General features: G+C 37.7%; 1 protein-coding gene across 4 annotated transcripts in view; it reads left to right on the top strand.

The window, feature by feature from the left end:
* Positions 1-24,732, top strand: part of SPIRE1 (spire type actin nucleation factor 1) — a 188,822-nt gene that overhangs the window by 116,022 nt on the left and 48,068 nt on the right. For all 4 annotated transcript variants that reach the window (XM_082697378.1, XM_082697379.1, XM_082697380.1 and 1 more), the window contains exons 5-6: positions 6,672-6,749; positions 10,842-11,006. In XM_082697378.1, coding sequence (XP_082553504.1) covers positions 6,672-6,749; positions 10,842-11,006 — 243 coding nt within the window. The remainder of the gene's footprint in view (positions 1-6,671; positions 6,750-10,841; positions 11,007-24,732) is intronic.

Here is a 24,732-nt window from a genome sequence, read left to right as displayed (position 1 = left end):
GAGAAGCAGGCTCCCCACTGAGCAGGAAACCTAATGTGGAACTTGATCCCAGCACCCTCTGGTGCTGGGACTCTGGGATCCCAGGACTCTGGGATCATGACCTGAGCGGAGGGCAGATGCTTAACTGACTGAGCTACCCACACACCTCCATGACTATATTTATAAGGGTGGGCATTTATATGTGAGCTGATGTTGAATCTACACAATTGAATTAAAATTATTCTTTGAGCATTTGATATGCTTGTGACTCAGAGAGTAGATTTTATTTGTTTATTTTTTAAGATGCCAGAAACAGAAAGTGTTGGCATGGAGCACTTCTAATTGCTAGTTTGAGAATGGTTATGTCAGATATGCAGAGAGTTAATTGCCATGTGGGTGCTCACTTAGAACTTTCTCACCATATTCCAAGCACAAGTCGGCATCTGTTATTACATTTGTACATGCAAATTAATTTATTCAGAAACTAGAATATAATTGACAGAAGCTTGCCACTAAAACTAGAAAAGTATGTAATTTACTTTCATATTACTTATTTATTTTTTCTGCTAACTAGAAAACCTGAGATTTCTAGTTGCACATCTGTTCAGGCTTATTCAACTATAATATTCACAGATTCTCAACTATTTTATTTGATTTATTTGTGAGTCAAGATTTTGATTTTGTGAAGCAACTAGGGAAAGGTCTCATTTAATAAAAGAATAAAATGTTTTTGTGGTGGAGTAAAAGTATTCTCAGTCAGATCCTCACAGATATTTATTGGCTTATAATGACAAATACTTACTAAATGCTGAACATGAGCCAGGCTACATTCAATATTTCTTCCTTATTATTTCATGCAATATTAACAAAGTCCAAAAAGTGGTTATTAGTATCTGCATTTTACAGATGGGAAAACAAGCCGAAGATTAGAGAAGTTAAATGACTTGCATAAAGTCACACAGCTGGGAAGCCGTCAGCACTAGTTTTTGCTACTTTTATTCAGAAAACAAGAAACTCTTGGACTATTCATTTAAACTATCTTTAGTATTATACAGAGTGGATAGTTTTTCTTAGTAGCAGGGAGTTAGGGATTTTATCACAGCCCAGAGGCAAAGTGGAGATGCATAAATGTGTGGCAGTGAGACCATCTGGATTACATTTAGTCAGGCTTTTGTTGGTGAACAGTAAAATTAAGGTTGGGTGGGAAAGGACCCATGTGTTTCTCATATTATTTGACCAGAGTACTCCTAAGACACAGAAGCATGAACTCATATTTCTGGATAAGGAGACATATTAAATCATAACTCTTTCAGTTGCAAGTAACAGAAATCCACTCAAATTAGCAATCATAGAATGGCTGGAAAATTTACTGACTCACATAAATGGTAAGTCTAAGGGTATAAACAGCTGGATCCAGTGTCTCAAAACCTGTAATCAGGGCTGCCTTTCTCCCTCTCACTCCTCAGGATGGGCTTTTACTAAAAGGCACATAAGATGACAGTCTGTAGCTTAAACCTCACATTCTCTAAGTTCAATAACTCCAGCAGAAAGTCGTTTCTCATAATTGGAGCAAGGTATTTTGGAGGAAAATTCAGTCATGTACTTGTTCAAGAACCAGTCACTGTGGTCAGGAAAATGGGCCCCACTGGCTGGTGGAGGCTGTGTGGTCACCCTTCTGAGTAGGTGATGAGGTGTGCCAGGCATGGGGTTAGCCCTACTCAGACCGTAGGGTTGTCTTCCCCAGTGGAAAGCAGGAAGAGGGAAAAGGTTTCTAGACAAAACAACAGATGCCTACTGAGGGATATATTGTTCAGTGCAAGTCAAAAGGTCTTTGAAGTCATGCCTTTTACCTTTAAAATCCATGTAAATTTTGTTCCATGTCTGCATCTGTTATAATATTTTAAAAGCATTCCTTGTGTGGATTGAGTTCCTGCAGGAAATGGATTCTGAGGGGTAAAATATGAATTCAGGAGGTCTTACTGGGAATTGCTTTGGGGAACCTGTAAGGGAGGAAAAGCTGAACTATGGTGCCGGAACAGCAGGCCTCAGCCAATCCCACACAGAGCTCAGAAGTTTCGATGGCCCTTCAGGGTTGTCCCAAGGGAGGCAAGGGGGCCTGACCTGTGTACTTCCACACAGACTGATGATTGGGTATGGGCTACCCCAGGGACGGGCACACCCGTGGCAAAGCAGCTCCTTGCTTCAGGCGCTGAACACAGCTCCTGGAGCAGGATTAGGTTATGACCCCTTGGCAGACAACACCTCCAGCAGCCAGTGAAAGAGAGAACTTCATACCTCAGGGGGGTGCAGGGTGTGGACCTGGGCAACTGACCATAGCATCCATTACATTACCTGTGAGTAAAATTCACTCCAGGAAATGTCATATTTAAATGTCGTTGTAAATGCTCCCTGGCATATTGCTGTACTGTTGGACCAGAGGTCCCCCAGAAATATGAGCACTTCAGTTTGCTGGCCACAGCAGAGACACTGGGAACCCACCGAGAGGGAGTGAAAAGATAAACCAAATGAGGAAGAAACTGGAGCAGAAATAACAGTTGAGAGACCTACTGTAATCAACTTTAATAGTAGCCATAGGAATCAAGAAAAAAAGAAATATTTTCATCTTGCCAAAGACCACCCATCTTCTACTGTACCCATACTGTTTGTCTTGCTTTCTGTTGTTTGGGTCCTAGAAGAGCTAGAGACCATTGGAAATTAAAATTAACATTTAAAGTATTATTTGTCTTTGGGGTACATGTGTGTAATTCATCAGTCTTACACAATTCACAGCACTCACCATAGCACATACCCTCCCCAATATCCATCACCCAGCCACTCCATCCCACTAACCCCCCTCCACTCCAGCAACCCTCAGTTTATTTCCTGAGATTAAGAGTCTCTAATAGTTTATCTCCCCCTCTGGTTTTGTCTTGTTTCATTTTTCCCCTCCCTTCCCCTATGATCCTCTGTCTTGTTTCTCTGACTTACTTCACTTAGCATAATACCCTCTAGTTCCATTCATGTCATTGCAAGTGGCAAGATTTCGGGGGTTTTGATGGCTGCATAGTATTCCTGTGTGTGTGTGTGTACACACACCACATCTTCTTTATCTATTCATCTGTTGATGGACATCGAGGCTCTTTCCATAGTTTGGCTATTGTGGACATTGCTGCTATAAACACTGGGGTGCACGTGCCCCTTCAGATCACTGCATTTGTATCTTTGGGGTAAATACCCAGTAGTGCAATTGCTGGGTCGTAGGGTAGCTCTATTTTCAACTTTCTGAGGAATCTTCATACTAGATGCCCAGAGGAAATTCACCTCCTTAAATCTCTTTTCTTTTGCTATTTTAATTATAAAAAGCTAGAAAGAACACACTTCTAGTCTAAAGAATAATATATACCTTAAGTCATTAATTGTTTTGGGGATAGAGCCTGGATTAGAGTCCTCAGAGGAACAAATTAAATGTATGTGTGCCTCTTCTTTTGGTTTCCTTTCTGCTCCGCTCTGATTTCAACATATGAATACTTGATGAAGATTGTGGGCTTGGGTCGAAAACCATGGCTTTAAATCATCAGAGATTTTTTTAATGACCACTAATAATCCCTAGCAAAAAATTAGGTATTTTGATTATCAGAAATACTGTGCATACCAGAACATCTGGTATGTCTTTAGACAAAAAAAGAAACAACAAAAAGTCCTAACTTAGTAATAATGATTATTATTCAGATTTTGACATAATATTTTACCAGATATTAAGTGCCCATGATCTGCAAAGCCCAGTTACAGTTCGTAAACTCTGTTCTTTTATAATATCAATTCATAAATACCAATTTTTGCAAAAGTACAGCTTTATCTAGCTGTTTTCTAAGACTTTTCTAAACCATTGGGGGTCAGCATCAGGACACTTAAGTTCCCAACAGGACCATTCATCTGGTGTCTCTTTCACACTTAACTACCTCATGTCTGAGACCCTGATGCCACTTCTCCCTGCTTCACTCTGCTCCATCCCACCTGCAGGGAGACTGTAGCCATGTCATTTAGCCTCACTTGTGAGTCCAACCCCAAGCAAGGGTTATGCTTGGGGCTAAATGTTGGCTGCTTGAAGCCTTAGCACTTGTTAGCTGTCATTATTATTTCCCCACACCCTGCTGTAGCCAAGAGCTGCAGCCAGGACCACTGGAAAAGAGCAAGGCTCTGGAATGGGGCTGGGGCCGTACAGAGAATTTAGTGGTACATTTTTGGAGCTAATTTCCCCAGAGGCTGTAAATGCAAGGTCCTAATAATATTTTAAATACAACAACATCGTGATATAGATGGTAATACCTTCCTCTTAACAGTGGGGAAACACAGACCCAAAGATGGTAGGTAATGTAGCATGACTCAGGAGTGCCAAGTATCTCATTACATAATCTCAAGCAAGAACCCTGGCTTTGTTTTTAAATACAGTTTCCCCTGTTGTCCAAAAGTTCACATTATGCCTCTTCACTTTTATAGAAAACCTACATTATGAAAGACCTACATTAGGACGATAATGGTTTTTTCCTTAAAAGCAAAATTTCTTTGGATTTCTTTCAGCTAGCCAACACAATGTAGGTGCTAGTGTAGGTCTTCAGTTGAAATGAAGTGGCTTACATGAACTTTCAGAAATCAGAAGATACCTATAATCATGGAAACACATTCTGAAACACGTAAAAGTGTTCCTCCCCTGACTAATTTCTTTTGTAGCAAGAGAAGAAATAATGCATTATTTATACCACATTTTCTTCAAATGTTCAGAGTAATTTTATTCTTTGTATATTAATACTCCTATACATTATTAAGTACAAAAAAAGAGCAGGCGGTATTATTCTCATTTTGCGGAAGATCAAGCAGATGTTGAAAAGCCAAGAATAAATGGTTTAGAAATGTTTTCTATGAAGTATTTATTATTTTCATATTAATTAAAGTAGGTTTCATACAATACATTTAAACTTAGTCCACATACATTCAGGAAAATAAGCTCAACAAAAAAATATACTAGAGTTGATTTATTGTGAGTAGGAATTAGGTATAACACAAACTGGTAATCAATAGGTGAATAGACATTTTACTTAATCAAGATTTTCTTAAAATTGCAAATGTTGGATTAATGCAGTTTCATAAGGTATAACATTGTGTGTCAACTATACTCAATTAAAAAAATTAAAAATTAAGCAAAAAGGGTCCAAACTTGCAGTTATAAGATGAATAATTTCTGGATATTTAATGTACAGCATGTTGACTTTAGTTAAAAATATTGTCTTACATGCTGGAAAGTTGGTGAGAGTAGATCTGAAAAGTTCTCCCCATATACACAAAAAGGTAATTATTTGATGTGATGGAGATGGTAATTAACCTTATTGCACTAATAATTTTTGCAATATATATATGTATCAAGTAATAAAAAGCATCTTATATATTGAAATTTATTCATGAAATTATTTTACAAATATATATGGAGCATAAAAAGTACCAGTGCTTACATCAGCCACTGAGAATAGACTTTTGTTTCATGAAACCTAGGGGGAAGGCACAAACAAATGTAAAATAGCAGTGTAATAAGGGCTAAAGAGGAAGGTGTACAGTGCTATATGCCATTGTACAATAGGAAGATTTGGCTTAGTTGAGGGGGAAGGAAGGGCTTTCCTGAAGAATTGGTGATTCTGTTGACCTTAATACCTGAAGAAAGAGCAGAAACTTTCATTACTTAGGAAATGAAAGAGACCAGGCATGGGGGTGAGGGGTGAGGAGAGGAGAGCATCCAGGGCAAGACCACATCAGAAATGAGGCAAAGGATGGCCACGGTCGCCAAACCATGGAAAGAGCCAAGATGCCCTTCAACGGATGAGGATGAATTGATAAGATGTGGTCCATGTACACTATGGAGTATTATGCCTCCATCAGAAAGGATGAATACCCAACTTTTGTAGCAACATGGACAGGACTGGAAGAGATTATGCTGAGTGAAATAAGTCAAGCAGAGAGAGTCAATGATCATATGGCTTCACTTATTTGTGGAGCATAACAAATAACATGAAGGACATAGGGAGATGGAGAGGAGAAAGGAGTTGAGGAAATTGGAAGAGGAGATGAACCATGAGACACTATGGACTCTGAAAGACAATCTGAGAGTTTTGAAGGGGCAGGGGGTGGGAGGTTGGGGGAGCCAGGTGGTGGGTATTATGGAGGGTACATATTGCATGGAGCACTGGGTGTGGTGCATAAACAATGAATTCTGTTACGCTGAAAAGAAATTAATAAAAAAGAATAGAAATGAGGCAAAAATTAGGTAACATTTAAATTAAGGGATCTTCAGGGGAGATAAAAAGAAGAGGGCTTAGGTTATATGGAGGGAGTGATATCTTTGAGATTTAATGGTGGGTTGAATATGGAGGTTGAGGGAGAGGGCTGTGTCATTACCATTTAGGGGTGCAAGTTAATGTGGTGACAAAGTTAGCTACAAGGCCTAGAAGGAAATTTGAATGAATAATCTAAGTTCATCCCTCTGTAATATTGTATTTATTCCAGTCTACTATTGACTGAAATCTACAGAGAAGTAGATTCTGTACTATCTGCTTTAATATACTTTGATGGTATCTGTTAGAAATTTTAATTTGGGAAGCTAGCTTAATGAAATTTTTACCCCTAAATGTTTTTATTTTAATTGGTAGAATCTTAAGAAGATTCAAGAAATGGAAAAAAGTGATGAATCCAGCACAGACCTGGAAGAGCTGAAAAACGCTGACTGGGTAAGTATTCGGATATTCTCTGTTCTGCTTAGTGTTGAAGACATAGTGTAATGTGTTTTGAGGGGTTTTGTTTTGTTTTTTAAAGATTTATTTATTTATTTTGGAGAGGGAGAGTGCACGAGTGGTGGGGGAGGGGCAGAGGGACAGAGTAGGAAAGCAGACTCCCCACTCAGCAGGAAGCCCAACACTGCGCTGGGTCTCAGGACCCTGGGATCCTGACCTGAGCCGAAACAAAGAGCTGGACACTTAACCAACTCAGCCACCCAGGCACCCCATAGAGTAATGTTTTTTAAAGTGCTTGTTATTGGGGTGCCTAGGTGGCTCAGTCACTTGAGCGTCTGCCTTCAGCTTGGGTCCTGGGATCAACCCCCACTTCGGGCTCCCTGCTCACTGGGGAGCCTGCTTCTCCCTCTGCCAGTCGCCCTGCTCGTTCTCCCTCTCTCACTCTCAAATAAATAAAATTTTTTAAAAATAAAATAAAATGCTTGTTATTAAGGGCTGTAATATGAATTGATACTGTATGAATTTGGATATCTAGTCTTATGTTTGAGGAACTGTATATCCCCCATTTTACAAAACTAATTGGTTTTATTAAAGCAGCCCCAATGTCTTCTAAGAACTTAGGTGTTTGAAAATGTTGACCTTTCTAATATTATTAACACTTAAGCGTACTCTTATAAGTTAGAGTTTAAGCTCTGTTTCAGAATAAGATGTGAAACTATAGGGTAGTACATTCATTTATCTGATGAATAGTTACTGGCTCTCTGCCCTCATAAAGCAGAAGACAGACCTTCAGAACAGATGATTGCAGTATATTTATGTGGCACACTTTGAATAGCTGCTGTTTTACTGGCATGATTCTAGATCCTGGTGAAACCAAGACTCCCTGCCCTCATATATCACTTAGAGTTGGGTGGGCACGACAGCACTGAGGACGAGAGAGTCAGGGTCATGAAATTAGACTGAGGTATGTTCAGGTGTCAGTGGGAAGCCACAGTTCAGGATTCTGACTTTTCAGGTTAAGGATAAACAGTGGTTTAATAATGACATCATTAAATGAGGAACCAGGCATAGAAGCAGATTTGAGGAAATGAACAAGTTGCTTTTGACGTATTAGATTTTAATTGTTTTATTCTTTTCTAACAGCTTTATTAAAGTATAATCAGCATGCAATAAGTTGCACATATTTAAAAGGCACAATTTGATAAGTTTTGATATGTACATACACACATACATACCCATATATACCATCACCATAATCAAAATAATGAGCTCACCCATCACCTATCACCCCCAAAGTTTCCTTATACTCCTTTGTAATCCTACTTCCTGCTTCCCGTCTCCCCAGTTCCTAGGCAATCAGTGATCTGCTTTCTCTCACTGTAGATTAGTTTGCATTTTCTAAAATTTCATATAAATGTAATATAGTATGTATTGTTTTTTACTTGGCTTCTTCCATTCAGCATAATTCTTTTGGGATTTTATCCATGTTGTTGCCTGTATCAATAGTTTAGTGTTTTTGTTACTACTAGTAGTCCCTTCTGTTATATAGACCTACATGTGTTGATATATGAATGTAAATATTCTTAATTTATTAATGATATCTTTACTGAGATATTTGGAATGATATTAATCTGAAACATTTAAGAGTAAGGTTAAAAAACAAATAGCCTGGGGGTGCCTGGGTGGCTCAGTGGGTTAAAGCCTGTGCCTTTGGCTCAGGTCATGATCCCAGGGTCCTAGGATCGAGCCCAGCAGGGAGCCTGCTCAGCAGGGAGCCTGCTTCCCCCTCTCTCTCTGTCTGCCTCTCTGCCTACTTGTGATCTCTGTCTGACAAATAAATAAATAAAATCTTAAACAAGTCTTGTAATTTTAGAATAATATTGATTGTCAAGTTTCCTTTGTATAGAATACTCTGGTAGTCTTTTTCCAGCTGTATTTCATCTTAGCTAATACATTTTTAAATTTGTTTTCTTATACATGGAAGCCAGATGAAGAACTCCAGGTGGTCAGAATTTAGCAAACAGTTATTATAAACTTGAACTAAAAATTTATTGCCTTAAGGCAGACTCTTTTAAAAACTAGTAGGATCACTGACAAGAGATACACTAACTGCAGAGAGATTTCATTTGCCTAGATCACCAGTCTGTTTCTTGTAAGACCATTAAAGTGAATTATTTAGAAATAGTAGAAAGAAATAAGTAAAGAATGAGGAATAGAATGAGGGAGAATTAGGATGGCAGGATCTAAACATCTTGGGATCTTACTTGAGGAATATGAGGTAAATAAAATCTCTGGGAGTACATACAATGACAGTTGTGTACTACCTTAATGCTAACTGTGACTTTAATTTCTGGATTAAATTTCTGAAAATTTTTGCTATATGATAATATATAAAGGACTGGCTATATAAAAGGTCTGTTTGAATCCTTTCATAATTATTGCAAAATTGTCAAATGTGAATAATTATCCTGTAATTTATCTGCTTTGCAAATTCAATGTTTCACATATGTCAGGTTTTCCTAAAGCCCGGGCAGCTCAAGAAAAGAGGCAGAATTTTAAAAGATGAGATGATATTTGAACTGGATCTTAAAGGAATCAGTATAAGAGAATTGGGGACTAGAGCATTTTCAAAAGAAAAGTCAAATATTTTAGGAATATTGTATGAGAGTAACTTTAATGGCAGAATCTAAGAATCTGTTTAAAATAGAGATATTTTCGAAGGTATTCTAATGGATATACTGCAATACTAAGTGCATCAAATCCTTTGTGGAATAAGAAATGGCATACCCGTTTTTAAATCGTAAATTGTTTTTGAAGACATTTTGAAGAAAAATGAAGACATTTTTGAAAAATTTAATCCACAATTATTTTATGTAGTTAATTCTTAAGAAATACCTCACTTCTTAAAAAAGTTTTATTTATTTAAGTAATCTCTGTAACCTTACGTGGGACTCAAACTCACAGCCCTGAGATCAAAAGTCCCAAACTCTTCCAACTGAACCAGCCAGATACCTCTAGCCCTTGGTTTTTAATAAATATATTTAAGTAGCTATTTGAACCACTTATTAATTTTCACAAGCTACAGTGTTTCAGCTAAATATCATAATGATTTACCTTTGACAGAAGAAGAGACTAGGACACCTTAGCTTACAGGCTGGAAAATTAAAGTATTAGTGTAGAATAATAATAATAATATACATATTTAATGTGTCTTATATTATTTTAAGAACTTCATATGTATCTCATTTTCTTGAGAGGCCAAAAAGGCGATCACTGTCATTTGTTAAGAAAATGAATATTAAGTGATCTGTGCAAAGATAGTGATAACATAAAAATGATCATTTTTGAGCATTTTCCATGTACAGAACTCTGTGTATCAGCTCTGACCTTCTCAGTAAGTTATGAAGTACCACTTTCTTTTATTGATGGAGAATCCAGGCTTTAGAAAGGTGAAGGAACTTGCTGGATATCAAGTAGCTACTAGGTGGTTGTATCAATTAGGGGTGGCCATAGGAATCCTGCCACATAACCAACCACTACAGAATCATAGTCACACAAAGCAGTATATTTACTGAGCTCACGAGTACAGATGCATCGTGGTAGCTCTACTCATCCTTCTCCTGGGCAGCATACCAGTCCAGGCATGAGGCTCTCATGGCAATAATAGAAGCACAAGTGACAAGCCCATTGTGCATTTGCTTTTGCAGCCTTTGGTCACATCATATCAACTACTGTTTCAGGGGCCAAGCAAATCACGTAGCCAAACCCAGTATTAGGGTATGGGACATATACTCCTCTTCAGTGAGTAGAATCACGTAACTGAGGCTATTAATGCAGCCTTGCGCAGTGGATGAGTTAGGGTTTACACTCAGGTGACTCAGCACTTAGAGCTTGTGATTCTCGACTGGCTTTCTACCCACCTTTTAACATCCTTAAACCTTATTTTCAAAAGCTGTTTTGTTTGGTGTACTCAGTGTTTTGCAAATCAAGCTCTTCATTTTTTCTTTCATTTTTTTCTCTGGACTGTAGCTATTTAGAGGAAACTAGCAAATTTATTCATGGACATCTCTCCACCCTTGATTCTTTTAGGCTCGGTTCTGGGTTCAGGTGATGAGGGATTTGCGGAATGGAGTAAAACTTAAGAAGGTCCAAGAGCGACAGTACAACCCTTTGCCCATTGAATATCAGCTCACCCCTTATGAGATGCTAATGGACGATATTCGATCCAAAAGATACACTTTGCGAAAAGTGATGGTAAGTAACAACAACAAAAACTATTAATAGACTGAAATGGTTTTCCTTCAGTAATTTTATTGGTTGAACATGTTCTTCTCAGTGTTACATTTTAAAAATTCTTTCTTCCCTTGGAAGTAATACATTGTCATTACAGAAAATTTGAAACATACAGTAAGCTCAAAGAAGGAAAGTGACAAATGGGTAATTTCACAACCCAGAGAGATATTTTGTTAACAAGCTGGTATATAACCTTCAGTCTTTTTTTTTTTTTTTTTTTAGATTGATTTATTTATTTTAGGGAAAGAGAGGGCAGATGAGCAGAGGGAGGGTCAGAGGGAGAGAGACTCTCTAGCAAAGTACAGAGCCCGACACGGGCTCAATCTCATGACCCCATAATCATGATCTGAGCTACTACTCAGGCACCCCCAGTCTTTTTTCTATACATTTTATTCAGACAAAATGGATTAATATTGAACACTTTGTTTTGTAACCAGTTATTTTCACTTAACATATGAATATTTTTCCATGTCATTATATGTTGAAAATCTTCATTTCTAAATAACTACCTCTTTTATAGTTTTGTGGCTATACCAGAGTTTATTAAACCAATCAACTTGCATCAAGTTGTAAGCAGCTTATTTTGTGAATCCTTGTATTTAAATCTTCTTGAATAGCAACAGTGAAATCTTTAAGTTAGGTTCTTAGAAGTGGAATCCTGACAGCACTATGTCTGAAATACACCTAGAATGTGACTGCTTCTTACCACCACCACTTCAGATCCTCTCCATTCCAAGCCACCATCTCTCACTCACACTAATACACAGTTTAAGTGGCCTTCCTGCTTTCGCTTTTGCCCCTTTTACTCAGTTTTCCCCCAAAATAGCCAAAGTAAACCTCTTCAGGTAAAAATTTGATGATGTCATTGTTCTGCTCAGAACCTTCCAGTGTTCTCCATCACACTGGGAACAAACCCCACATCCCTACCTTGGCCTACAAAACCCCACAGGGTCTGATACAGGTTACGCTTGAGAACTCACCTCCTACCACCCTTCCTGGTTAATTTCCCCTCCTTCGCCATGCTGGTCTCTGTTGCTGCTACATGCTCCTACAACTGCCCCTTTGCTGCCCCTTTTCCTGGAACTCTCTTCCTACACATCTACTAACTTGCCTTATTACTTCCCAGGTCTCTGCTAAAATGTCCCCTTATAAAGTCTTCTCTGCCTCTCTACCCACATGTTTCAAGTAGTTCATGTTGCCATGTATTTTCAGATTCGCTCTCTTATCTCTCTTATCATTATAGGGACTTAGTTCTTTCACTGTTACATCCCCTGTGATGAGACCATGTGCCTGACACACAGCCAGATGCTGAATACTGTGCCCAAAAAATAGTTGTAAAATGAACTAATGAATTATAGCCACATTTTTTGAGAAAATTTAATTAGTTATTTTATGTGGAAGATTCTTACAAAACATATCACTAGTTTTAAAATAGATTTAAGTAGGGGTGCCTGGCAGGCTCAGTCTGAAGAGCATGTGACTCTTGATCTTGGGGTCAGGGTTTTGAGTCCCAGTTGGTTATAGAGATTACTTAAATAAATAAATAAACTTAAAAAATAAAATAGATTTAAGTAGCTCTTGGAGCTCTTTGTTAATTTTAATAAGGTCCACTTTTGAAGCTAAGCATTGCAGGTAAGTATTTTGTTGATTTACTTCTCAGTAAATCTGATTTCCTTTTACAAATGAAGAAACTGAAGTTTAGAGGTGCTGCATAACTTCCCAAGTTCAGACAACTAGTTATAAGGCAAATCCTGTTTTCATTTTCATTCTGTCTGACCTGTGAATCTGTGCTGTGTGCTACACCCATGTGACCAAATTGCCCTTTAGTTATATTGTGATGATTACTATTTACAACATAATCATTTTTTCTATTTCTTCCTATTCTTGACCAAAGTGGGTATCTTTTGGGATTGACAAATTTGAGAAAAAATTCTCCTTCATTTTTAAAATCTATATTTCTTTGATTACAAGTGCATTTAAGCATTTTAAAGCATACACCATTTTTTTTTTTTTTTGGTATTTCTTTTTTTTTTCCAAGTGCCAGTCATTGTTTATTGGATGTTAATTCTGAATTAGGATATGAAAGGATTCAGGGGTTCCAGGCAAAGGTCTTGGTCAGGACTGCCACATGTGCCTCCACACTGGGCCCTCTTCAGTGGTACTTGCATAGCCTGAGTTCCTTGTAACAAGGAAAGTCGAAAGTCCTTGAAAAGCACATAACCTGCCAGCACCATAGAAATCCTAGTGAAGCCCCCTTTCTTCACATTGACATACTTGTAATACCAGTAGTAACCTCTTTGAGATGATCCAGCAGTGCCCTTAGGGGTGAAATCATCAGTATTCATCTGGGCAGCTCTCCTAGTTTCACATCCATGAGCTTTTTCTCCTTCACTGTACAACTGATGCCCTCTTGGAGTCCTAGGTGCCTGCTCCCTTTTTTTTGTATTTTTAATTTTATTTTAATTTAGCACTATTTTTTAAAGATTTTATTTGTCCGAGAGCGCGCGCACTGGCAGTGGGGAGGGGCAGAGGGAGAGGGAGTAGCAGACTTCCCACTGAGCGGTGAGCTTCATTCAGGCCTGGATCCCAGGACCCTGAGATCATGACCCAAGCCAAAGGCACATGCTTAAACGACTGAGCCACCTGGATGCCCCTAATTTAACAAATATTTATTGAGCACTTCTTGTGTGCCAGGCACTATTTTAGACCCTGGAAAAAGGACCCTCAGTCCTTATTCTCAGGAAGTTCACAGTATGGCGGCAGCCACTGGTGATTTAGGCAAGCATTAACAACAGCGTAATAAGCTAAGTGTAAGAGGCTGTATGCCAAAATACAATGTTCAAAGTCCAGAAAGTAATGGGATCTGACACAAGAAAGCAACCGAAGTTTTCCATAATTAAAGCCCTTTTCACTCTGTAATTCCTGTGAAGAATGAATGTCGATGATTTCTTTTTTAAATGACTTCACAGTATTTCCTAGTGCACTGTGAATTATTTACCCAAGACTCTTTTAATAGACATTTAGGATTGTGTCCAGTTTTTATTGTTTTAATTAGTTTTCTGATCCTCATACAGACATCTCATCTCCTTGGTTTCAATATCTTTGGGTGAGATGAATAGATCAAGAATTATGCACATTTTAAATTTTAATACATGTTGCCAAACTCTTCTCCAGAAGAACTGTACCAATTTATACTTTGTTTGTTTGTTTGTTTGTTTGTTTCCAATTTATACTTTTACTAACAGTGCAAGATAATTTCTGTTGCCAATACGCTGTCTTTTTTAAAAAATGTCTTCCCATCTGAACTTTATCCTGAGTGGGAACACTTAACAATCACAGGTGATTTTCTTCCTTATCCTGAAGAAATTATTTAGAAATTCATACTATTGATTAAAATAAGTAAATGTTGGGACGCTTGGGTGGCTCAGTGGGTTAAGCCTCTGCCTTTAGCTCAGGTCATGATCTCAAGGTCCTAGGATCAAGCCCCGCATTGGGCTCTCTGCTCAGCACCTGACCCTGCCTCTTTGCCTACTTGTGATCTCTCTCTCTCTTTCTCTCTCTCTGTCAAATAAATAAATAAAATATTTGAATAAAAATAAAATAAGTAAATGTTGCTTCTGCTTAATAGATTATTAACATTTCTAACTAAAGTCTTCTACCTGTCACCACATATAGCTAAATCATTTTTTTTTATCAGAAAAAATAATTGTGCTAAAAAGTAGTTAAACTTATCTGATACTAAGAATTAATGGGATAGGGGCTTCTGAGTAGCTCAGTCTGTTGGTATCTGCCTTCAGCTCAGGTCATGATCCCAAGGTCCTAGCATTGAGCCCCACCTTGGGCTCCCTGCTCAGTGGGGAGTTGGTTTTTCCCTCTCTCTCTACCCCTCCCCCCACTCATTCTCTCTCTTTCTCTCACTCTCTCTCTCTCTCTCAAATATATAAATCTTTTTTAAAAAGAATTATATGGGATGGATTCCTCTTATAGATGCTGATTTAACAGGTCTCAGCTGTTATATATTAGGTGAGACTTAAGATCATGTATTTGGAAAATAATTGTGATTATACATAGACACAGTGGCAAAGAACTGTGCATCCAAGTTGGAAGGCATTTATAAACATAAATAGTTATTCTTTCTTTCATTCTCATTCATTTTAAGATAAAATTCATATTAAATTACCTATTTTAAAGTGTATTTATAGTTCAGTGGCAACAGTGTTGTGCAACCTCTGTCTCTGTGTAGTTCCAAAATAATTTCATCACCCTCAAAAGAAATCCTGTAGCCATGAAGCAATCACTCCTAATCTTCCATCGCCTGAGTCCCTGGCAACTACTATTCTACTTTCTGTCTCAATGGCTCTACCTATTCTGGATATTTTATATAAATGGAAGCATATAGTATGTAACCTTTTGTGTCTGGCTTCTTTCATTTAGCATAATGTTTTCTAGGTTCATCCATATTATAGTGTGTAGGAGTACTATTCTTATAGTGGAATAACATTTTATTATGTGCCTATACCATATCTGTTTTTCCATTCATCACATGATGAGTATTTGGGTTCTTTCCACCTTTTCACAATTGTGAATAGTGCTGCTGTGAACAATCATGTATGTGTTTTTGTTTGAATACTTGTTTTAAATTATTTGGGGTAGATACCTAAGAGTGGAATGGTTGGATCATGTAACAATTCTAAGTTTAACTTATTGTGGAACCAACAAACTGCTTTCCACACCACTTGCACCATTTTATGCTCCCACCTGCAGTGTATGAGTTTCAGTTTCTCCGTATTCTTGCCAACAGTTGTTATTGTCCATTTTTGTTTTTAATTATACCTACTGTAGTGAGTATGAGGTGAAATCTCATTGTGGTTTTGATTTGCATTTCCATAATGACTAATGATGTTATATGTGTTTTCATGTGCTTGTGGGCCATTTGTATATCTTTGTGGAGAAAAGTCAGTTCAGATCCTGAGCCCATTTTTTTTTTTAAAGATTTTATTTATTTATTTGACAGAGAGAGATCACAAGTAGGCAGAAAGGCAGGCAGAGAGAGAGAGGGGAGGAAGCAGGCTCCCTGCTGAGCAGAGAGCCCCATGCGGGACTCGATCCCAGGACCCTGAGATCATGACCTGAGCCGAAGGCAGCGGCTTAACCCACTGAGCCACCCAGGCGCCCCCTGAGCCCATTTTTTTAAAAGATTTTATTTATTTATTTGAAAGACAGAGATCACAAGTAGGCAGAGAGGCAGGCAGAGAGAGAGGAAGGGAAGCAGACTCCCCACTGAGCAGAGAGCCCAATGCAGGGTTCCGTCCCAGGACCCTGGGATCATGACCTGAGCCGAAGGCAGAGGCTTTAACCCACTGAGCTACAGGCACCCCGAGCCCATTTTTAAATTGTATTGTTTGTATTGTTGAATTATAAAAATTCTTTGTATACTCTGGATATTAGACTCTTGACAGACATAAGATTTGCAAATATTTTCTACCATTCCGTAGGTTGTCTTTTAACTCTCTTAATAGTGTGCTTTGAAGCATTAAGGTTTTAATTTTGCTTAAGTCCAAATTTATCTATTCTTTCTCTCCCATTGCTCAGGCTTTTGAGGTTGTATCTAAAAATACATTACCAAATCTACCCCAAAGTTTTCTTCTGAGACTTTTATACATTTAGCTCTTTAATCTATTTTAAGTTAATTTTTGTATATGGTGTGAGGTAAAGGTCAAACATAATTCTTTTGCATTTTGATACCTGTTTGTTCCAACATCATTTGCTGAAGAAACTATTCTTACCCCCATTTAATGGTCTTGGGACTATTGTGATAAATCTGTTGAATTCAGGAGTTTACTTCTCCCACATTCTATTTCATTGATCTATTGTGATTATCCTATGGCCATCCCACCTTGTGGGGTTATTATAATATAATACATATATTATAGCTAATTATTGTAGCTTTGTGATAAGCTTTGAAATGTAAAAGTAAGTCTGCCGACTTTTTCTTTTTCAAGATCATTTTGGTAATTTAGGGTTCTTGAGATTCCATGTCAGTTTTAGAGTAGATTTTTCAATTTCTGCAAAAAATGCCATTAAGAATTTGATAGAAATTGTATTGGATCTCTAGATCACTTTAGGTTATATGTCATCTTAATGAAAAGTCTTCTAATCCATAAACATAGAATGTATTTCCATTCATTTATGTCTTCTTTTATTTCTTTCAGGAGTGTTTTATGGTTTTAAGTATACAAGTCTTACACTTCATTGGTTAAATTTATTCTTAAGTATTTTATTCTTTTTGATGTTACTAGGAATAGGTTTGTTCTCTTCATTTTTTAAAGATCATTCATTTCTAATGTATATATATATTATACATACATATACATATTATATGTACACATATATACATATACAACTGATTAATGTATGTTGCTCCTATAACCTGCAACTTTGGTGAGTTTATTAGCACTAATAGTTTTCTTGTTGGATTTTTTAGGATTTTTTTTTTTTTTTTTTTTTTTTTTTTGTATATGTGATCATGTCATCTGTGAAGAGAGATACTTTTACTTCTTCCTTTCCAATGTAGGTGCCTTTTTCCCCCTGCTATCTAGGTGCCTTTTAATTATCCTGCCTAGAAATATCAGTGTTGAATGGAAAAAGCAGGCATTCATGTCTTCTTTTTGCTGTTAGGGAGAAAGTGTTCAGTTTTTCATCAATGAGTATAATATTAGCTATGGATTTTCACAAATGACTTATGCTGAGGAGGTTTCTTTCTATTCCAACTTTCTTGAGTGTTTTTATCATAGGGAGGGTGTGAGAATTTTGTCAAATCCTTTTTCTGCCATCAGTTAAGACAGTCATGTGGGTTCTTTCCATTAATGTGCTATATTACCATTAAGATGGTGTATATTTTCATCCTTGCATTTATGGGATAAATCCAACTTGGTCATGATGTACAATACTTTTAATATAATGCTAAAGTCAGCTTACTACGAGTTAGGAGTTTTGCATCTGTATCCAAAATGGATTTAATCCATGGTATTATAATATCCTGTCTGGCTTGATATAAGGGTAATGTTGGCCTCATAGAAAAAATTAGAAAGTGTTACCTCCTTTTCTAATTTTTGGAATAATTTGGGAAGGATTGTGGTTAATTCTTTTTTGGGTGGGAGACAGGAAGGGACAATCAGACTCCATGCTGAGCATGGAGACCAACACAGGGCCTGATCCCATGATCCTGAGGATCCTGACCTGAGCCAAAACGAAAAGTTGGATGCATTCCACACTCCTCTCCCACCCATGTGCATGCTCTCTTTCTCTCTCTCTCTCAAATAAATAAATAAAGCTTTTTTTAATGTTTTCAATTTCCAAAACATTGCTAAAGGGGAGGCTGTAGTGGGTGGCAACAAAAATAATTTTTAGCATGATTTAATATTTTTTTAAAGATTTTATTTATTTACTTGACAGAGATTACAAGTAGGCAGAGAGGCAGAGAGAGAGGGAGGAGGAAGCAAGCTCCCCGCCCAACAGAGAGCCCGATGCGGGGCTTGATCCCAGGACTCTGGGATCATGACCTGAGCTGAAAGCAGAGGCTTTAACCCACTGAGCCACCCAGGCACCCCATGATTTAATATTTTAAACTATATGTTTTTATGTTATTATCATGGATACTAAAAATAATTTTTATCCTTAAGGATTTGGGACAAAAGTTGAATAGCAAAAATGTGACTTAACTGTAAATATAAGGAACGATTTTTTATCCTATTGACCAACACTCTCAAGTCTAATGAAATAAGTTTCTTAGTTGTGAGTATTTTATAAGAATTTGAGAATACTGCATGTGACTCTCTTTGACATCTCCCTAGTATATTATGAATGTATTTTGGTTTTCCCAGGCTTCAGCCTGGGTTGTAACAGCAAACTCAGATTTTTTTATGTACAGAGCAGGTAAATGTAAATGAGTGACTTGGGCCAGGTTCAAAGCTAGCAAAGCTTATCTGTGGTGATCAAAGTCAGAATAGTGTTTATCACAGGTGGGGGTGGGGTAGCAACTTGGAGAAGGCACCAGAGAGCTGCTAGTATTCTATATTTTGAACTAGATGGTAGTTCAGTAGGTTATGTTCATTTTCATATAAGTAAGATTTCTGCACTTTACCATGTATACATTATACTTTAGTAAGCACATTTACTCCCCAAATTTACATCTGCTCTCTAAAAGAAATAGATTTCAATACTACAATATATTCCTTTCTGTGTATCACACTTAATGTTTGAGTTCCACAGTTATGTACACATTATCAGGCTACTCTTTTTCACATGTGTATAGAGGAAGATTCAGATTTTAACCATGTAGTTTCATCTTTGGATGGTGGTTTCTTTTGACAAAAGGCTAAATAGTTTTTGGATTATGGTGTTGATGAGTAGCACCATTTCATGATACTTAGAGATAGATGCTGTCTCGTGAAAAATGTCACTTGAGGAGTCGGTGCTTCTTTGCTTAATGGCAAGAATCCTTTCATTTACTTGAAATGTTGAAATATAAGAAAGAATAAGCAGGAGTCTGGCATTTTAGGCAGATGGCTCCCATGCCACCCCATTTGGTGCCACCTCCATGTCTTAGAAGTTCTGCCCAGCTGACTAGGATAGAACGTGGCTTTATTTGGAACAATCAGTCCACACCCAGAGCCATTGTCAAAAGCAGTAGAGCTTGGTGACTGTTGGGAGAAGTAAGGAGGCTAAACTGTGGCCTCAGTAGTGTCTGAGACCATTCAGAAATTGAAGAAAAGGAAAGTAACCTAGAAAATAAGACAGCCAAAGTTGAGTAAGATCCCACTTATTCCTGGGCATCTCAAAGATTGTGCTCGTGCTGGGCCCTCTTGAGAGAGACTGAAGAGGTGAGCTGTTAGTCGCTGGCCAAATAGAGAGGTCTTGTGAATGCAGAAAGTAAAATTTGGGCAGATGTTTAACTCCTGTGACAGAGGAAGGGAGCCTTACTGGCATCACTGTATTTATGTCCTACTTCTGACCTATCATTGGCTGATCGCTAAGTACTTTGCTGACCCGGCGACAACTCCTAGGAAGCCCAGCTTAAAAATAAAAACAAGAATTTTGAAAAAGAAAAAAAAAATACTGAGCAGAAATATTAGAATGTACATGTGGCAGGGGAAGTAGACTTAACAGAATTAGTGTAAACAAGTCACTAAGCAAATAAACAATAATAGCGAGCCCCTGCAAGTAGAGATCAAAATCCAGAGTTCTTACAATATATTCTTTTAAGAAGTAGTTTATAGCATAACATTATAGACACAAACAAAAACAAAAACAGAAAAGTATGGCCCATAGTAGTAACTCTTAGTACAGGAAAAGTTATGGAATGCATAACAGGGTATGGGGGTAAGGAGCCTCCAGTTGCCCAGGTCCAACCAGTAGTCACATCCTTTCAGTGACCTTCCAACTGTAAACCAATTGAACTTCAAAAAGGTAACACAGAGAACACCTTTATGACCTTATGGTAGGCAGAGATTTCTTTAAATAGGACAGGTGTGTATATTGTGTGCCAGAAGAGTTATACAGGAATATACTAACTAGCATTTTTGCAGTACCATAATGTGGAGCTAACCAGTATCCACCAATGGTGAAATAAGTAAATTATGAACAAGTAAATAGAGTAAGAGCAAGGAAATTAATTTCTCCTTCATGTGACAGTCTAATTAAATCTCTGAGACAGAATGATGAGCAATAAAAGCCAAACCCACAAAAAGCCCTACATAGGATTCCATTCGTATATTTTTTTTAATTCAAAAAAACCATTCCTTTTATAAGTGTGTAGGAATGTCTTTTCTGTATTCTTCACTCATACTGTGTTACACTCTCAAACTTTTATCTACCAGTTTTACAGGTCCAATCTCATTTAATTTCCATTTCTTTATGAGTAAGATCAAACATCTTTTTAAATATGTTTTAGACAATGTATATGATGCTTAAGAGCAGTGACTCTGGAAATACAGTAACTGTTTGAATCTCAGTTCTGCCATCAACTCAATAGCATTTGGGGCATTTTACATGTACATATATATGTGTAGTATACATGTAATACAGGTATTGGTTTTAAAAAGTGAGACAGCCTGTTTTCTTCTTTTTTTTTTTTTAATGCCCTTTATGGGTTTTTTTGGACATTTTTTTAATTTAATTTTTTATTTTTTATTAACATATAATGTATTATTAGCCCCAGGGGTACAGGTCTGTGAATCGTCAGGCTTACACACATCACAGCACTCACCATAGCACATACCCTCCCCAATGTCCATAACCTGACCTTCCTCTCCCTAACCCCCTCCCTCCAGCAACCCTCAGTTTGTTTTGTGAGATTAAGAGTCTCTTATAGTTGAGACAACCAGTTTTCTATAAAATTTTAAGAAAAGAGGGATGCCTGGGTGGCTCAGTTGGTTAAGCGGCTGCCTTCGGCTCAGGTCATGATCCCAGCGTTGTGGGATTGAGTCCCACAAGGGACTCCTTGCTTGGCAGGGAGCCTGCTTCTCCCTCTGCCTCTGCCTGCCATTCTGTCTGCCTGTGCTTGCTCTCGCTTCTCTCTCTATGACAAATAAATAAATAAAATCTTAAAAAAAAATTTTAAGAAAAGAGTGAAAAGGTTTTTACTGAGTTTTCTAAGAAGCTCAGAGCATAGAGAAACACTGCTGAATAGCCTGATTATAAAAAATAGCCCAAATGAGGTGGAGACTGGATATAGAGTATGTTTTCTACTTTAGTACTATAACTTCTGAAACGTGGAAAGAGGAGAGGCTAAAATATTAGACATAGTCTTCATCTCAAGGAAATTAAAGCAGGATCTCAAAGATATATCTGCACTCCCATGTGGGTCACGGCATTATTCACAACAGCCAAGTTACGGAAACAGGTTAAATGTCAACAGATGAATGGATAAAGAAAATGTGTATGCATCTACAGTGGAATAGTATTCAGTCTTAAAACGGAAGAAGGTCCTGCCATTTAACAACATGGATGAACCTGAAGGACATCAAGCTGGGCACACAAAGAGAAATACTGTAAGACCTCACTTGTATGGTGAACTTTAGGAAGGCAAACTCACGGAAGCTAAGAGTAGGACAGTAGGTTTCCAGGGGCTCAGGGATGGGGGAACTGGAGAGATACTGGTTAAATGTTGGTCAAAGGTGACATTTTTCAGTTATAAGATGAATAAGTTCTAGGGATACAGCATGGTGACTGTAGTTAATAACACTATATTGTGTACTTGAAATATGCTCTGAAAAACAACCTGAGGGTTTTGAAGGGCCGGGGTGGGGGTGGGAGGTTGGAGGAGCCAGGTGATGGGTATTAGAGAGGGCATGTATTGCATGGAGCACTGGGTGTGGTGCATAAACAATGAATACTGTTACGCTGAAAAGAAATTTTTTTTAAAAAGTGAAAAAAAGGGGCGCCTGGGTGGCTCAGTGGGTTAAGCCGCTGCCTTCGGCTTGGGTCATGATCTCAGGGTCCTGAGATCGAGTCCCGCATTGGGCTCTCTGCTCGGCAGGGAGTCTGCTTCCTCCTCTCTCTCTCTCTGCCTGCCTCTCTGCCTACTTGTGATCTCTCTCTCTGTCAAATAAATAAATAAAATCTTAAAAAAAAAAAGTGAAAAAAAATATGCTAAGAGCATATATCTTAAGTGTCCCCACCAAAAAAAAAATAAAAAAAAAAAGAACAGTAGTTGTGTGAGGTGTTGGATGTGTTAATTAATTAGCTTGGTTGAGGCAAGCATTTCACAATGCATATACACATATCAAATAATCATGCCATACACTGGGACGCCTGGGTGGCTCAGTGGGTTAAGCCACTGTCTTTGGCTCAGGTCATGATCCCAGGGTCCTGGGATCGAGCCCCAAATCAGGCTCTCTGCTCAACAGGGAGCCTGCTTCCTCCTCTCTTTCTGCCTGCCTCTCTGCCTGCTTGTGATCTCTCTCTGTCAAATAAATAAATAAAATCTTTTTAAAAAAAAATCATGCCATACACTTTAAATATGCATTACATTTCTTTGTCAGTTCAGCCTCAATAGGGTGAGGGAAAAAAGAAATCTGATTGGGGCCCAGTATTAATCCATAAACTGTAGATCAGCTTTGTACAGTTTTAGTTGTGATCTTATGTCATCATTAGTGGTTCTGCTTTACTTAAGACAAAAATAGAAGAAAAAAGTTTTTTCAAGGCTCAAGCTATTTAAGCTTTTTGTTTGTTGAGGGTTCTGTGAGCTTCAGAATGACAGATGATTATAAACACAATTTATAAATGGGTTCTTTGTAATAATTACCAGCGATGCATCTGCTTGCCATTTAATCTACTTAGATATAAATAATACATTTTTGAACTTAGAGCTTGTGGGTAGGAAATGAAGACAAATGGATAGATGTTTCTGCTTCGTGGTAGCCACTGTTGTTTTTCTTTCATGTCTTTCTCTGGCTAAATCCATGCAGTTCACTTAAGTAAATGTATACTAAGCCCCTGTGCAAGGGGCTGGGCAGATGGAGGTTCCAGTGTGAGCAAGTTCATACGGGGAAGTTTGCAAGATTTCAATCAAAAAAGCTAAAATTCTTATTAATTCCTTTATTATATAAATGTACTTGATAAATGAGAATGCAAATTCAGCTACTCATTTGATCTTCAAAAACTGGGTGTTAAAAATTTTTTTTTTATTCTTACCAATATAATGCTACTTTCTAATTTCTTTAAAAACAAATATTTTTATAAAGAGTAGACACAGAGACTTTTCAAAGATGGTCTATCCGTACCTGAAGTAATATGCTGAGATATTTTATAGTCCTCAGGTTTAAACTCCATAACCATACCATAGTTATCCTCTGTTTTGGGTACAGTTGTGCTGATGTTGGAAATTGGTGGCTTAGCCATACTGGATATTATTTAGAATATTAAGTTATAGAAGTGTAAAACATTTCAGTTGGCTTTTTTCAAAATGTCTGAGTAAAATACCTTAATCCCATCAAATAGCTTCAAATAACTCACCTTTTTAAAAATGAAGATGTAGAAGCAACATCTTTTATTTAGAAGTTAAGGCATTGTGGCTCAGATATGAGATCAAGTTGTATAAATGTCTTATTTACTTGTGGCTCCACTATTTATGTTCACGCAAGAATCATTTATCATTGCAACTCAGAGCTTGTTTCAGTATGTGTTGTGTATTTATAGGAAAATAATTTCATTGAGTCAGCAGCACAATGGTATTAGCACAAAGTTACATTTTCCTCCTGGTAAGGACTTTCACTGACTCACATCCACACTGTTCTGCCATCTACCTCATGAGCACTGACGCACATTGGGATCCAGGACAGTTTCTGGCCAGTGTGGAAACTGAACTTACGTGCTTGTTTGGGGAACAGGATTTACAACCCTAGCCTTATTTAAACCAATTCCCTAAACACTGCTATTGTGATGGAAAGTAAACATTGACGTAAAATCATGTGAAAAATGGCTAGAAAGATATATATTATCCTGTTCAAGAGTTGTTCCATACAATGATTTTGTAAAAAATCTTATGTACTACCAAATCCATAGGTAGGGGGTTGTTGTCGTGTCACGTTAGGCCTCCAGGTCGGCTGCTAGCAGACATACCCTCCTTAAGCCAAGTACTAGCAATTCAAGCAGGTTTTCCTCCTAAATCTTTCCATGGGCCATC

This window comes from Mustela nivalis, assembly GCF_964662115.1.
Source record: "Mustela nivalis genome assembly, chromosome: 14".
Taxonomy (NCBI): Eukaryota; Metazoa; Chordata; class Mammalia; order Carnivora; family Mustelidae; genus Mustela; species Mustela nivalis.
The sequence above is the reverse complement of the archived record's forward strand: the minus strand, read 5'-3'. Positions and strand labels throughout refer to the sequence as shown.